This window comes from Neocloeon triangulifer, unplaced genomic scaffold, assembly GCF_031216515.1.
Source record: "Neocloeon triangulifer isolate White Clay Creek 2 clone unplaced genomic scaffold, ASM3121651v1 ptg000001l, whole genome shotgun sequence".
Taxonomy (NCBI): domain Eukaryota; kingdom Metazoa; phylum Arthropoda; class Insecta; order Ephemeroptera; family Baetidae; genus Neocloeon; species Neocloeon triangulifer.
In genome coordinates this window covers 3459824-3475672 of record NW_026775544.1, presented here as the reverse complement: position 1 = coordinate 3475672, position 15849 = coordinate 3459824, and the positions used below count along the sequence as shown (strand labels likewise).

The window sequence follows — 15849 nt, the reverse complement described above, 5'->3', positions numbered from 1 at the left end:
CGCGAGCATGTTAACGATCTTTTAATATAACCAGCTGATTTCATTATACCGCGGGTTTAATGTTTATCCTACTTAAATGAGTTTTTTTTTTGCAAGATTTTCAAATTGAGCTCAAATTGGCCAGAATTTCTTGCACGATTTTTGTGAACTTGATCCAAAATTCACGAAATCTTGCTAGAACTTGTTGAGAATTTCAGATTCGCAAGTTCTTGCTTTAATTTTTGTATTTGATTAAATTTTAAAAAGTCCATGTGGGATTTTTGCGATTTTAACTGAAATTTTGAAAAAGTTCACATGAGCCTAATTAACGAAAATTTGTTTACAAATGAAGCTTCATTTTTTTAATGACCCATACTTTTTTTAGACAAACAATTTGTTGAGATTAATTAAAATCTTTGATCCGCAGATAGGACGTCAACCAAATGCCAAATGATGCACTCGTCGGCATGGGTAATCGGAGCAACTATTTAGTACTGCAAGGCGTCCACGCGCAAGTTGCAGCCCTCAACCTGAGCCGGGCCATGGACAGAGAGCCGATTCCAGCCACGTCTTTCGGCAGACAGGCACCGACGAGAAAGTGAGTACGAGCTAATTAAAGGAGTTTTTTTTTTTTACAAGATTTTCAGATTGAGCTCAAATTCGCAAGAATTTCTTTCAAGATTTTTGCGAGTTTCATTCAAAATTTGCAAAATCCTGCTCCAATTTTTGTATATTTAAGTAAATTTTAAAAATTCCAGCCTAATTAACAAAAATTTGTTTACAAGTGCAGCTTAATTTTTTAATAAACCCATACTGTTTTAGACACAAATTTGTTGATATTTGTGGCGCCCTTTGTTGTAAAAAGTTCTTAGGTTGGCACCCCCTGCCGGCCGTCTGTTTATTCGCAATCCGTTACAACCGTTTGTTGATCCGGTTGTTGCCATAGCAACTTCGCCACTCTCAAAGGCGAATTCTTCAACCCTGTTTTCATGCCCTTATTTAGGGGTAAGTCAATTAAAATTACGATTTTATTAATCTTGAATAATTACTCTTCAATTTGATGCATAATATGTACATGCCTAACAAGAATTTCATGTCTAAAACTTGATTCACAAATTTGCCAAAATTTGAATATTTAGATTTAAGAATTCTCCATTTATTTTTAAATTTGAAAGAATATTGATTGTATTCATGTTTTTCAGTGTGAATTATAGAAGATAAACACTGTGGTTTTCTTGCTGAAAATCTGCCCATATATTAATTGAAATTTTTGATCCGCAGATGGAACGACAGCCAAATGATGCACTCGGCGGCGGCAGGGCTAATTGGAGGAACTCTTTAGTACTTCAAGAAGGCGCCCATACCCAAATTGCAGCCCTCGATGTGAGCAGGACCATGGACAGGCAAGATTACAACCACGTTGTCCACCAAGCAGGCTCCCACGCGCAATTAGTGGCAGTCAACTTGCACGGGGCAATGGATTCCAGCCACCTCATCCACCAGGTAGGAAACAATGCCATAATTGGTGGAGTGGTCCTAAACCAGACAATTACTGAAGGTTAGAAATTAGTTAATTACCAAAATTTTCTTAGCACAATTTTCTATTTTGTTTTTATCAGTTTTTATGGCTTTTACAACAAACCCAGATTACAGTTACGTGGGAGGAAAAAGTCTCGTTAAGTTTTTATTAGTGCAAATGAAAATTATTGGTTCCAACTTGGAACATCATGTTAAAAAATTTATGTTGAAAAAAAATTGCACATCATATTCTTGCCCATAATTTTAGTGCCAGACTGAACACAAACTTCTGTTTGGGCCTTTCGTGGCCTCCCGTTTTTCTTGCAGCGTTTTATACATCATTTTCGGTTTACTTATGTAATATAGTTGTTTTTGTTGATAATATGAAAGCGTATGAAAGGATTGCACAATTATCTGCTGTAGCAAGTTTAATATTTTTATAAAAATGAGTACAAAAGCTGACACAGAGGAAATTAAGGGAATATCTATTATAAATGCAGTAAAGCAATAATTGTGTTGCGCTTGGAGTTTTTGTATCTTTATTTGCACTTCTACTTTGCGAGTAATTTCTGCTTGGACTGATTTTTTTTGCGATTAGTTGCAGCTAGGAAGATTTTCGTGTGCAGTTGGAAAGGTTGTAGGGCCGAGTTCACTCTATGTACCCATTACGTCGGCACACCCGAAAGCACACGCGCGAAAAGCTGCACCAAATGTGCAAAGTTGTTCTTCCAAAAGGACAACAACCTGGCTAACCATGAAAAAGCAAAACACCCCGTACCAAACAAGAAAAAGATGAAGATAAACTGAAGGGTCAAGATTATTATTATCGGAATAAGGCATTTATTCGAAAGGTTATAGTTTACAAATAAAGCTCTTATACATCAAGATCAAGAGTAAATGCTTTTTGTAATTTAAACTGGCCGCACGGTGTCCAGCTGTCCATGCAACATGCGCAACGGTTTTTTCCCTTGTCCATTTTGAAGGTCGGCAATGGGCTTGATGCTAGACTAAAAATTTTCTAGAAATGTTTTGAGCTGCGTCGAAGCTCAATCTCGGTTGATGTTGGCCACCTACTTCATCCTCTTCTTGTGGCGAGAGTTGAAAGCTGTGTACTGTGTACATAAATGATTTTTAATATCAAAATTTAGTTTTATGATGTTTTTATTGTAAATATATTTAAAATTTAGGTAGGCTCTAGTTCTGAAAATTAGTGATTTTATATAAATTTTATATTATTTTAAAATATAATTCATATGTAGTTAAAGTTGCAATTTTAAAGGTAAAGAAAACAACGAGAAGGTTGTTCTTCTTAAGTTTCTTTATTAAATAGATTATTTAAAACCTTGAATTTGAACTTAAAAACAGCAAAAAGAACTAAGGTTACCTATTTTTATCACTTCGTATAGTCGAACTTAAAATGCTAAATTTTTTGTTAAAATCTTTATACAGTTTTGTTATCGGAGCGGTTTCTCCCGCGATTTAGCTTCCGTCGCTGCTCAAGTTACAAAAGGGTACGAAGGCGCTGCCTGCTTTAGTGGCCAGTTGTGGTTGGAAATGTGGCAAGGATTAATCAGACCTGTAGATTGTATTTTATTCTTTGTTTTTTATTCACGGCTCAAAATTATGAAATAAACTCTTGCATGATAAAATTGGTCTGCATTGGACAAATTTTGTGAATTTTAACGCAACCAAAGTAAAACGCACGAGAGAGTGTCTATTGCCGCTCAAAATACATCTTTCTCATTCAAGTGCGAAAGTGTCGCGCCTAAAAAGACTGACACGCCTTGGGTCAGGACTCTGGGTTTGTCTGGTTTCCAAGGCTACGTGTCCGAATGAAGAGGCTGCCGGACCGTTGAGACGGGACACCCCTGAGGGCATCGACCGCCACCACTGCAGCCGCCGCCGCTGCTCGAGGCCCCCAGTACGCCTGCTGGCCGCCCGGCCCCGACCTGCAACTGCCTCCGGCTGGCCGCCGCTGTCGCCACCGTTGTTTGCTTAAGGTTAAGGTGTAGGAGTTAAAGTACACTCTCGCAAGGGCCCCGCCAGTGCCAGTGCCAGTGTGCCAACGAACCCCACATAAAGACAATACGAGGCCTCCGTCGTGCGCTCAAACAATTTGCGTGTAATTAGAAGTGAATAACGCGAAAGTACACACTGAATTTCAATTTGAGTACATAATTTGTTTCAATAATTAGTCCGGCTGCTCGGACTTGTGAAAATCTCTCCTCTTCCAACTAGAGTAGAATCAGTCAACAAAATTCCCCTTTAACATGTTTCTCATATCCTCGACTGACAAATGAACTATAATGCCCTATCATAATATAGACCAAAATAAATAACTTTGCCTGTAAATATTATACAATATGCAACCAGGGCATTGCGGGTGCTGCATATATTCAACTCGAGCGTACGTCAAGTTTTTAAGTTGGTAGAAAGTAGAAATCAACTTAGCGTGTTTCGTGTTTTTATTAGAAATATCATGCCAATTCAAATATGAATTTTCCTTCTTATAGCTGTATGATGTGTGCTAGTATGTGCTACTTCATGGCTAAAAAAAATCAATGAAGTAACAGAGAAATTCAGAAATTGGTATAGGTGAAGATTAATTTACAAAAAGACTTATTTATTTATGAAAGAGGGACTTAATTTTTATACTATATAAAACTTGCATCATTTCAATAAAAAATCCACCACTTGATTAATTTTGATCAGAAATTTAAGTGTTATGTGAGTAAAAATTCATATATATTTTCTTTTTTCGTCACCATCTGTGGAGGTGCACCGAATGTGTGGCTTCTCCTTTTGTTTGCGACTCGTGTGGCTCATGGGGCACTATGTAATCTTCTTGTCTGAAAAATAATAATAATTAATTAACTTAAAAAATGTATAATTAAAATAATCATGCTCCATATTATATTTAAATTGTTAAATACTGTTTGGAAAGAATATATATAGTTTTTAATTAACAAGCTGAAGCGTTGGTTAGTATTATAGTTAGTAAATTACTTGGCAAGGGGCAAGCGGTGGTAAAACTTTGTCATGCTCGCCCACTGACCATCACAGAGGTCGTCAAAAGTCATGTCCTCAATGGTCCTTCCACCAAGGTCTCCAGGACCGCGGCAGGTAGGGCTTGTGTCCCAAACCTTGCGATTGTTTCTGCGCAACCAACTGCAAATATTTAATTTAAATAAATAAACAGTAAAAAATAAAATAACAAACAAGTATGAGTCGGAATAACTTTTAAGAGTAATCAAAACTTATTTTGTCTGACGATTTTCACGTTGTTCTTGGGGGTTTTTTTAATGACTATTTGTTAACTTAATTAGCAAAAAAAGTTTTCATTGCGGAAACTATCAGAGCTAATGTATTTTTATAAAATTTTCAGTTTGTTTTTTAAAATGTTATCAAACCCTGTTTTCTCAAAATGAAAATTACGTGGCCAAATAGAGAATGTTGCAATCGCAGTGCCACGGATTCTTCGCCAACTTGACCGAGACCAATTTGACCAGAGGCTCAAAACAGTTCGCCGATAGGAAATGGAGCTTGTTGCTATCCAGCTGTCTAAATATGGAACACGTTTGATCAGCGTAAATTAGCAAATGTGTGCTTGATGAGATGCGTACAGTTTTCGCAAATTCGGCACGTGTTCGAAGGCGTTCGCTCGCACGTCCTTAAGCAGATTATTGTTGAGCATGAGCGAACTCAAATTTCGCAGGCCCATTAGCGCGGCGCCGTCAATTCTCTCCAGGTTGTTGGAAAAGAGGAAAAGTTTCTCGAGCGACGCCAATTTGGCAAAGGCGGCGTCAGGTATCGCGTCTAGCTGGTTTTGACCTAAGTGTAACTCGACCAATTTTTCCTGCGACATGAAATCTCCCGCGTCCAACTACAAAACAAGAGCTTTTTAATATTTTAGCTATAACTGTGATCTCTACATGACTGATCAAAAATTATTTTGAATTTGTTATTTAAATATCACTTCAAACTTTATTCAACAAATTGATTGGGATTGCCGTGAATTATGTGGCCATCTTAAAAACGTTTTTTAGTGCAAAAGTTAGCAGCGTTATTGGTGATGTTGTTTCTCTTTTATTATAAACTATGACCTTTTGTACGAGAGCCACTCTGGTTTTATGCTTGCTCACCGTGGTCAGCCAGTTGGAGGCCAAATCAAGATTCTGCAGGTTGACGAGGGGTGCCAAAAGGCCCGCGGGCAACACGGTCAAGTGGTTTCTGTGCAGCTCCAACTGCTGGAGTGAGGACAAACCGGCAAAAATTAGAGGGGGGAGCGCCTTAAGGTGGTTCTTTTGCAAACGCAGCGTCTTCAAACTGGAAAAAAGTGCATTTTATAGTTTAATAAAAAAAACACATTTTTTCCCACAATTTTTTTCCTCTTAAAGACTTTGTAATTCATGAAGATTCTAATTATATTTATCTGGCTCATTTTTCTGCCCAAAAATTGCAATATACCTAAAAAGTCCATCAAAAGTTTTTGGCTGCAGTTCTGCAAGGAGGTTTCTTGAAAGATCCAAATCCTCGAGCAATTTCAAGCCTCTGAACACACTTTCGGGCAGGTTGACCAGTTTGTTGCCCGATACATGCAACACCACAAGCCTCGTCAGACCCTCGAATTGGTTTTCCGTCAGTTGGTTGAGCAAATTGGACGATAGATCCCTTGAATGATAATTTTATTATGTGCGAATATATTTCGATTTTAATTATGCGACTCACAATGTGGACAAATTGATTAGGCGGAGCAAGAGTCTGTCCGGCAATTCTTCCAATCTATTCTGGTGCAGTCGTCTGGAAAAATTGGCACTCACGTCAAGTTATGTACAGGCATTGGACGAAAATTCGCTTTTTTCACTCACAAATGTCTCAAGCTTTCCAAGTCGGCGAACAAAACACTTGGCAAGTGATCGATCTGATTGTCAAACAGGTCTCTTTAAATGATAAATTAATTTTATAATTTAATTGTGCAAAATCTATTGAAATCTCACAGTTCAGTTAGATGTGTCAGCCCTTGGAAAGCAGTTTTGTGAATTCCAGCCAGTCGATTTAATCCCAGGTCTCTAAAATTCACTTACAATTTTTCATGATTTTGTTTTAAAAATTTATAAGTACATGACTTTGGTATCTCGGGGAACACTTTGGGCAGTGGGCAACTCTGAAAGCGACTGTTGCCAACAACTGAGGCTTCTGGTTTCAGGGCGACACCGGCAGGGCCCTTCTGTGCATTGGTTCCACCTTAGGGCACCGTGAGCCACAGGCCAAACTGACAAAATTTATAATAAATTCCTTTTTTTTTTTTTTTTTCTTAATTCATGAATTTTCTTACCAGGTTGTTCTAAGGATTTAATTCTCTTCTCCAGAGATCTCACGAGTTTGTGGAGACTTTCAACTTTGTTTTCCAGTTCTAATACTTGGTTTTCTTTTTCCTCTTCATCAACATCATCCTTATTAATTTAAATTTACTTATTACTTTTAATCCTGTTTACTTTTAATTAATTTTTTAATCACGCAAAATTGCAAGTTCATTAGATTTTTTTTTAATATTAACAGTTTTAAAACATCAAAATTTATTTTTTAAATAACCTTGTGATTTTGCCGAAACGGATGCACTTGGCGCAGTAAAAGGAGCAAAAGCAGCAGTGAACGCCTCATCTCTGGACCCCTTGCTTGCACTGACTGATGACCAGCATCCTGCAGGCCAGCAGCGCCGGGTAGATTAAAAAGTAGCGACCTCGCTGTCAATTAATTAGATCTTTGCTCGCGCATCAATTGAGTTGTATTTTTGGAAGCTTCCAGCTGTTGATCAATTTCACAGGCCAGGGTCAATTAATTGTTAGTCCGTGTTAGTCTTTTTGCGTCGAATTCTCTTCATATTTTTAACAATCTCATATAATATGTACATAATTTTTTTAATTAAAATTTTTTTAATTTAAGGAATATATCGGAATATATCTAGGTCTCTCAGCGAAAATTAAATAGGAAGAAAAGAGAATGGCAAATTTTTATTATTCCATTTAAATATGCACACTTTTAATTAAATTTTGAATTCAAAATGACAAAGATTCCATAATCAAGTCAAAGCCCAGTTGCTTCCCTTTAATATCTAGAGAGGAGGTGCGTTGTTATGATTCATAAGCGTGACCCACTTATTGCCTGTCGCCTACTCAGGCAATTGTGGCACGGAACAGATTTATCAATAATTTGTATTGTTTCGACACTCGCAGCAAATCACATGTATGGATATATCGATGCCCACAGCATAAGCAGCAAAATACCGCCAGCTGCTCTTATGCATGTGAGCTCTGCGCAAAATTTATAAATCAATTTTCCAGGGTCTCTCACTCAACTTTGTCCTCATACGGTTATATGGGAGTTATTGCAATGATAAAAAATATATGTAGACGAGGGAAACTTTGGACAAGGACAATTGAATATAATTTATATTTTATTCTCCTTTCCATTGCATTTCATAAATTTATTACACCAAAGTTTTATAATTAAAGAATTAATCGGCGCGAAGATTTTTTCGTTCGGAAAGTTACACAATGTTGTATTATATAAAATATTAAAAATAATCTGCATTTTTTATATGAAAATTTTGTGAAAAAGTTAAAAAGTTTATGCAGCTTTTGGGAAAGTACATTGACTGATTTTCCCATCCAATTAAAGTGTATAATTTTCATCACACTAACTTGACGTTGAAAATCTGATTTATAAAGAAGTTTGGCCTCACTAAATGTTTCCAAAATAAGTCACTTGTAAACTTATTTTTTGCTTAAATAAGTTGACGTTCTTGAGTGAAAAACGGGCTTTATCCTTGTTGAAAATTTCTTGCATTAAAAAACCAAAACGGCTACAAATATATTCAACAAGGAAAATGTAGCTTTTCAGGGTGTGACAATGAGTAATGATAAAGAAAAACCATTTTTTTCATATAAATCGTTTATGTAGGTCATACATATATTTGCTAGATTTTTCTTGTCCTCACAGGAACGAGAGGAAAATGATGACGAGTCCTCCACTCTCATATTTACAAACTCACGCAGCACAGACTAAGTATTTGCAGCTTTCAATGCTCCTCTCATGAGCTCTTTCAGAGACAGATATGGGAGCAGTGTGTTTTATCCCAGCAAGGACGGAAGACAGAGGAAACTTCTTCTTTGTCGCAATTGAAAGAGAGGACGACGAGTTTCTGTAGCGCGCACTTTATTACAAGGCACAGATTTTCCTTTGCTGCACATGAGAAGATGACGATTATTGTTTTTCATTCGCAATCGCACACACATATATCACTATTTTCTATATAGTCAACTCATTTCGTAATACATTTTTACTAGCAAATTAAAAAAAAAAAATATAAAAAAAAAAAAAAATGAAAAATGTGTTTCTAAATTGCTTTATTTGATGTGATTTTTATTTGAAAAAATCTCAATTTGTATTCAATCAAATCTTGTTTGAAGGTGAAAGTGTGTGTTTAATTTAAGGTGGAAATCGCGGCGAGTGCGCGACCATGCACCACCTGGCTGCATAATCAGGAGGGGCGCGAGTGGGAGATGGCGCATGGCTGGGCAAATGGGCAGATCTCGATCGGCAGCAGCATCCCTCCAGCAGTCGGGAGCTGCAATGGCTTAGCACAGGAGCTACCCTCCGAGTCGTCGGTGGCGCCCCGTTGGCCGCGAACGTGGTCATGGAACTGCCGTGAGTTCTCTGCGCTTTTTCACTTTCACAATTCAAGGAACTTTGCAAAGATTTTTGTCTCCCTTATAACTTTTCATTCCAAAAAAGCGGCTCTTTGTATAGATTTCTTTATCTCGAAAATTTGGCCTGATTAACTCCCGTTTACTCTCTATGTTAAGAATTTTTTAAGCGGCTGGAAAAGTTTTTTAATACATTATGCGCTATTTCACAAGAAATTACTCAAAGGAGTTGTTTAATTAAATTTTTCTTTTTGGCGACGAGGGCATCAGGAGGGCATTCTAATTCATTCATCATTTTAACAAACTGGCGTTTAAAAATCAATCAATTCTTTATTTCTTCAAAATTCATTCATACTTTCTTATAGTTGCTTGTGCAATAAAATTATACTAGAAAAAACTCGAGCCGTTAAAAAATTTTTACTATTTATATACAATTACATCTTGTTATTAAAGTTATTTATTATTCGAGAAGCATTATTTGCCTAGCTAAAGGAAAGTATGCGTAATAAAACAAGTTATTTTTAAGTGCACTTTTCCTCAACACTGTTTTTCAGTGGTATTTTATCATCTGTACAGGTAAAGGCGGGTACTGTTTTCCACGGAAACAGTAAACAACTAAACAAAACAAAAACCTGACTTCAAATGCAGCTTGCCTTTTGCGCCTTTTGCAAATTGTTTGCTGGCGCTTTTAATGAAGCATCCCGTCATTTAATCATTATTATTTTTTTTTTTATTAACTCCACATATTTTAATGTTATTATCTTATTATGACGCCGTAACTTTATTTTGGAGACGTTCTGATTTTGTTGCGATTAAATAATATTATAATATAATATTCATGTATAATTATATACTTTTAAAATAATTGGTTTCTCATTTTCCTCATTGAAGGAACATTGCTCAATTATGATTGCTTAAAAAGAAGTATGGATTAACCCGCAATGAAGCATTTATTTTTCAATTTTTTCCTGGAAGGCAGACATGGTTTGGAGCACTTTGGCTCATTAGGCCTGGTATATAATGATGACACTCAATGCCACCAAATTCCTCCCTCTTCACTGCTAAAACGATTGCTGGGCGTAGAATTTCTGCGTAGGCTTAAACATGGCCCTTAGCAACCCAAACTCGTTCAGCACCTGGAGGTGCGATGGAATGAAAATCTGACTGTGTAGAAGAGGGTGGTAGAAATTCAAGTAATGCAGACACAGAAAAAAAATAATGCTCTGCAGTGCCATATCAAATTGATGTCGGGTTGCTATTTGACGGTGATTTTTTTTTATTGAAATTGGAGATGAAAATACAACATTTTCAAGCAACGTTTTATTATCTGCTGTTATTCTCGGTCAGTTCTCGGTGTAATATTAATTCAACTATTTAATGTATACAATGCATTTTGTAACAATGTGGACAAGCGATACAAAAAATGTTAAACTATTTTCCTATATTTTTGTAAATTCATGATACATTATATTATGCCAGATCGTGCCAGATAGATCAATATTTGGATTAAAATCTGATTAAAATGTGCATACAAGGTTTTTTTTTAGAAATGAAGAGAATTATTAAGTTTCGGCTTATTTTTATCTTGATTTTCCTAAATCATGGCTTAATGATCGCAAGTATTTCTCCACAGGAAATTTCAAACTGGGCTAAAATTGAATTAAAACAAAATGTATACATTTTAAATTTTTATTGAAAAACAAAAAATAAAACCCTCATAATAATAAATTTGGGAATATAATGTTCAGCATGGTTTAATAACACGAAATTGAATTTATATTATCTTTTAAAATTCTTTGCACGCGCCCTCTCAGGGTCTCACCCAACCAGCCAGGGTTGAGTGCAGTCAAGAGCGATGGCCTGCGCTACTCGCTGCAAACCACCGTGGTCATGTACGTCGCGTACAGCACAATTTTCGTCCTCGGGGTTGTGGGCAACGCGTTGGTGGTGGTCGTGGTGAGGAGGACACCGCGCATGCGCACCGCCACTAATGTGTTCATCACCAACCTCGCATGCGCTGACCTCATGGTCAACCTGCTTTGTCTCCCTTTCACCCTTCTAGGAAACGTCTATAGCGGTGAGTTACTTTTTTCTCATAGAAACTATAATAAATATTAAGTTTTTTTTATCTGTTTCAAAATATCATTTATTTTTACATACATGGGTGCGCTCAACAATTTTGCGCTCGCGATCACTGGCAACAGTTTGCTCGCGCTCAAATTTTTAAAAAGTCTTGCGCTCACGCTTTGCGCTCAAAAATATTTTTACCGGAAGGAAATGTGCGACTTTTTAGACAATTTTTTAATATACAAAAATCCATCGGCAATTGGAAATGATAAAGTTGAAATTTTGAAATTAAATCACCAAAATTGGGATCAGTTTTGAAGTTTTTGGTATAAAAACACTGTTTTCGTCAAATTTTTGATCAAATTTGGGAATTTTTACTTTTGTTTTGAGCGCAATTGAGCGCTGCGCACAGCGACCAATGCGCTCGCGATTTTGAAAATCGTGCCATCGTGCTCATGAGCGCAGATCGCAGAGCGCAAAGTGAGCTCTGCCCATGTATGATTTTTTTATCATTTGTATTACTTAAAAATATCTTTAGGCATTATATTTAAAAAAAATTGTCATTTAATTTCGTTTAAAATCACTCTTTTTACTTTTTTTTTTGTTAGTTTAGAATCGTTAACTCATATTTCTGTTTGAAATTTTAAGACACATTCAAGTTCAGTTTTTTTTATTTTAAATCCATTTTCTTAATTTAAAGTTTGGGAGGAAAAAATATTTGGTTTAAAATATAATAAATTATTATTTGATTTCACAGCGTAATATCATCCTAATTTAAGGGTTTTTAAAAAAAGGCAAAAATATCCTTTTTTTTTTTTTTTGTTTTTTCATTATAAATTAAAATTTTTGATAGCCTGGTTGCTGGGCCCTTTTATCTGCAAGATGGTGCCATACCTGCAAGGTGTGTCCGTGGCCGCGTCCGTGCACACCCTGGTCGCGATAGCCGTAGAACGGTGCTTGGCCATCTGCTATCCCATGAGAGGCCCGGCAATGTCCGACAAGGCGTGCTACTACACGATCACTATAATCTGGCTCTTCAGCCTGGCCATCACGTCGCCTTGGCTCGTCTACTTTCAGTTGCAACCCCTCGACGATGGAACTGATTTGCAGGCAAAATACATTATTTTCTATAACACTTTTCATGGTAAAAGCCTTTTAAACTCTTGCACTAATTTCAGATAATTTATAATTTTATGGGCTATTTTTTATGGACTTATTCTTTAGCAAAATTTTAATTTTAAAAATTAATTCGAAACAAATTTTATAATATATTCTTCCTACAAATATTAAAGATTTGCGAAGAGGTTTGGCCTGACCCGACCAGCGACAAAATCTACTTCACAGTGGCGCACCTTTTCCTGTGCTACCTGGCGCCTCTAGGTGTTATCAACGTTTGCTACATTTTGGTATGGAGGAAAGTCTGGCACAAGAGCAGCGCTCAAGACGAGACTTTCCAGGAACACCAGTCGGTGGTAATCAGAACCAGAGCCAGGGTCATTAAAGTAACAAGTCGAGCCAGCCAACGACAGAACTCGGGATCTGATTGCCGTCGTTTTTTGCAGATGCTTGTTGTTGTTGTGCTGTCTTTTGCGTTTTGCTGGCTTCCTTTGTACTCTCTCTTTTTCTGGGTGAAACTCGTGGGTCCATCTACACTTTCGCCAAGACAGGTGTGAATAATTTAGCTAAATTAACTTTTTTTTTAAATCGCTATTATTTTGAAAGGAGGCGTTTATAAGTGCAATGCTGCCCATTTCGCAATGGCTAGGGGCTTCCAACTCATGCATCAACCCAGTTTTGTACGCCTACTTCAACAAGCGCTTCAGGGCCAGCTTCCAGTCCATACTCAGAAGCATTCCATGTCTCTCTCGCTGCAATAAAGGTAAGTGCCCTCCATTAAATTGAAATTAATTTAAGAGTCGGGCGTAATTATCGCAATTTATTGCGAAAGAAATATTGGCGCCCTCCAAAAGGAAAGCATTAGAGCAGACAATATAATTAATTCGAAATTGCAGACAGTTTTAATTAAATGCGATTTGTGCAAATTAAATTCTTTATTTCAACTTCTATAATGAGATTATAAGGATTTTTACGTGAAAATTAGAAAGAAAAAATGCAAAGACAGCTACAAAATATTTTGCAATTAAAAAATTGAAAAATATTGAGAAAAAAATATAATAAATTGAAATACATAACGCAAATACTTGGGACTGCGCAAAGTGATGCGGCACAATAAAAAAACCTTAATTCTTTTAACTTCATTTAAGCGGTCAAGTGTAGATGTTAGTTTTGAATATTATTTTCACTGTAATCAAATTAATTTATTATATTTAAACTTTTCAATTTACAAAATTTGAAGAAAAAAAACATGAGACCTTACTCATATTCTCAAACTTTATTAAAATTTTTAAATAAATTTTGATCATAAAGTTCTTAAATTTGAGTGATTGATATTTTTGAAGGCAATGATGTCGCCCTGAAGCGGCAAGGGTGTGTTCACCGGCGCGACGTGAACCGTTTCCGCCACAACTACACCCTGCGGCCTTCGAAGCGCGCCTTGATGCAAAGAAGGAGGTTCGATGAAGCAATGAAGGAAACGGCCCTCTGAAACTATTTCAAAGCTCAAAACGTCACAAGCGCTCAAATCTTGCATTAAAAACTAACTGTATGATAACCAGCTCCGCCGCTGCTGTCCTTTCTGGTGTGGAACACCCTAATATCTTAATAAATCCGAACTGACAAGCTGGACTAATCAATAAATAAAGGGCGTAAAAATAAATTTTAACAAAAAATAAAAAAAACTCGAGGTTATCTTTTAAGACAGAAAAAGAGGCGTTGGGAAAAAATGAATTTGTAATAGATAATAAAAAAAATATATCTTTTGAAAATGTTTGCAAAGCTTTTAACTCTTATGCCAAGAGGAAAGTTACATTTTCCAAGAAAAAGTTACTGAAAAGAGAATAAATGTAAAATCTCCATAGATATTTTAATAAAGTATCAAATAATGTATATTTAACCAACCAACCAATTCTTTTCAGATTTTTTTTATTGAACATGAATGTCTTGACCAGAAGACCAATGAGAAGCATAATTATGTTTTATTTAACTGTAAACATTCTATTATAATATGCAGATTTCGATCGTATCAAATTTTTGGACATACTGTACACTATTTCTACGATTTTAACGAGCTTTCAACGCAACTGCATATACTGTGAAATATATTATATTTGTTAATAAATGTTTTGCGAAAAAACTTTATTTATGTCGCAAAATGGTCAAAATACTTTCTTAAAAACACATCCGAAGAGTTTAATTTCAAAATTCATCCTTTTTTAAGGAGAAAAAGTCAAACCGATAAATTCCCTTTTACTGCCTGTGCATGCTCGAAATCTCAAAAAGCAGGGTTTTATTTTTTCATGCAATTGCATTTGAGAGAGCTTGCAACCGCCTCCTCTGCAAACAACCGAACCGCCCAAGTCTCCCCACCCGCTCAGTTCAATACTAGGCTGCAACCTTGGCCTTTGACCCAGAAACGGCAAGCGGCTTGCAATAACATCCCTCTGTGCCGCAACTCCGAAATTTAGCGCAAAACGCGAATATATGCAGCGCTCGCCACTAACAGTGCTGACCCAAAAGCGTGAGTTAATTTATTCACATCTGCTCGCCGACCTTGCCGCAAACATCGCGAATCCATCCAATATCCAAACGCTTTGCTTTAGAACTCCTACATCTATACATGCATAGTTCTATAAACGATGATGACTTTCAAAGTTAAAATGTCTATAATAATAAAATAACATCATTCCGTAATGTATTAAAACAAAATAATAAATTTTGTCCAGTTAATGCATTGATTTGATTATTGATTTAATCGGAATTTTTATTTTTATTACTGTATTCTCTGACAACACACAAAAAAGCAATAATAAAATTTTTCCTTTAGAAATTTTTGCTTCAAATTATAATGCAATAAGAAAAATTACATTATAATTTTAAGTAAAATAAGTTTATCACTTACTACAGTTTAAATTGATGTTGTAAATTTCTTTATTATTTGTTTAAGATAATATTGAATTAACGTACGCGTGTCTCTAATTAAGGGATAAAAAAAAACTAGTGGTGCGCAGCTGCTAAATTCGTCTTTTATTTGAATAAAACAACCGAGGATTTGCACCGCAAGAAGTCTTGAGCCGCTATATTTGTAATAAAAGTTATTAATTAATAAATAAAACTAACAAATAAAAAAATCAAGGACTCGCGCAGCGTGAGATGCGATGACGCCATAATGTTTAAAAAGTACTGGTTCTTTGACTGCTTTGAAATTGGTGCTGGAAATTGTTAGTTCAAAAATATAATATGCGTATTTTATTTTAACTAATCTTAGCTTAATTTGTCTGAATAATCAATGTATTTATTTTAATTGTATCTATATGTTTCAAGTTACAATACAAATATGTCTCAATCGATGTACCAAAAGATGTTCCCATTTTAATTACTGAAACATTGTTTTACTTTTCAAGTATGAAAATTTGATTGGTTTGGAATTCCAATTTTTATTTAATTAAATAACAAATATTTC

General features: G+C 35.9%; 1 protein-coding gene across 2 annotated transcripts; it reads left to right on the top strand.

The window, feature by feature from the left end:
* The first annotated feature begins 419 nt into the window (after nt 1-419).
* LOC132196426 (neuropeptide SIFamide receptor-like) lies at nt 420-15186 on the top strand. Of its 2 annotated transcripts, XM_059619075.1 has the most exons (10): nt 420-577; nt 845-984; nt 1261-1482; nt 8991-9204; nt 11018-11280; nt 12124-12380; nt 12563-12772; nt 12833-12937; nt 12993-13149; nt 13730-15186. In XM_059619075.1, exons 4-10 carry the CDS (start codon nt 9194-9196, stop codon nt 13873-13875), a joined length of 1149 nt encoding a protein of 382 aa, XP_059475058.1. In that variant the 5' UTR covers nt 420-577; nt 845-984; nt 1261-1482; nt 8991-9193; the 3' UTR covers nt 13876-15186. The 2 variants fall into 2 exon arrangements, 1 of the variants encoding a protein (XP_059475058.1); XR_009441761.1 differs by lacking the exons at nt 420-577; nt 8991-9204; nt 11018-11280; ... (3 more) ...; nt 12993-13149; nt 13730-15186 and adding an exon at nt 2096-8864 and having other exon boundaries at nt 858-984.
* Nucleotides 15187-15849: the final 663 nt, after the last annotated feature.

Coding starts and splice junctions, on each gene's coding strand:
- LOC132196426 (XM_059619075.1), top strand. Junction 12,773..12,832: donor CCAGAGCCAGGGTCATTAAA/GTAACAAGTCGA, acceptor CGTTTTTTGCAG/ATGCTTGTTGTTGTTGTGCT. Junction 12,938..12,992: donor CTACACTTTCGCCAAGACAG/GTGTGAATAATT, acceptor TTATTTTGAAAG/GAGGCGTTTATAAGTGCAAT.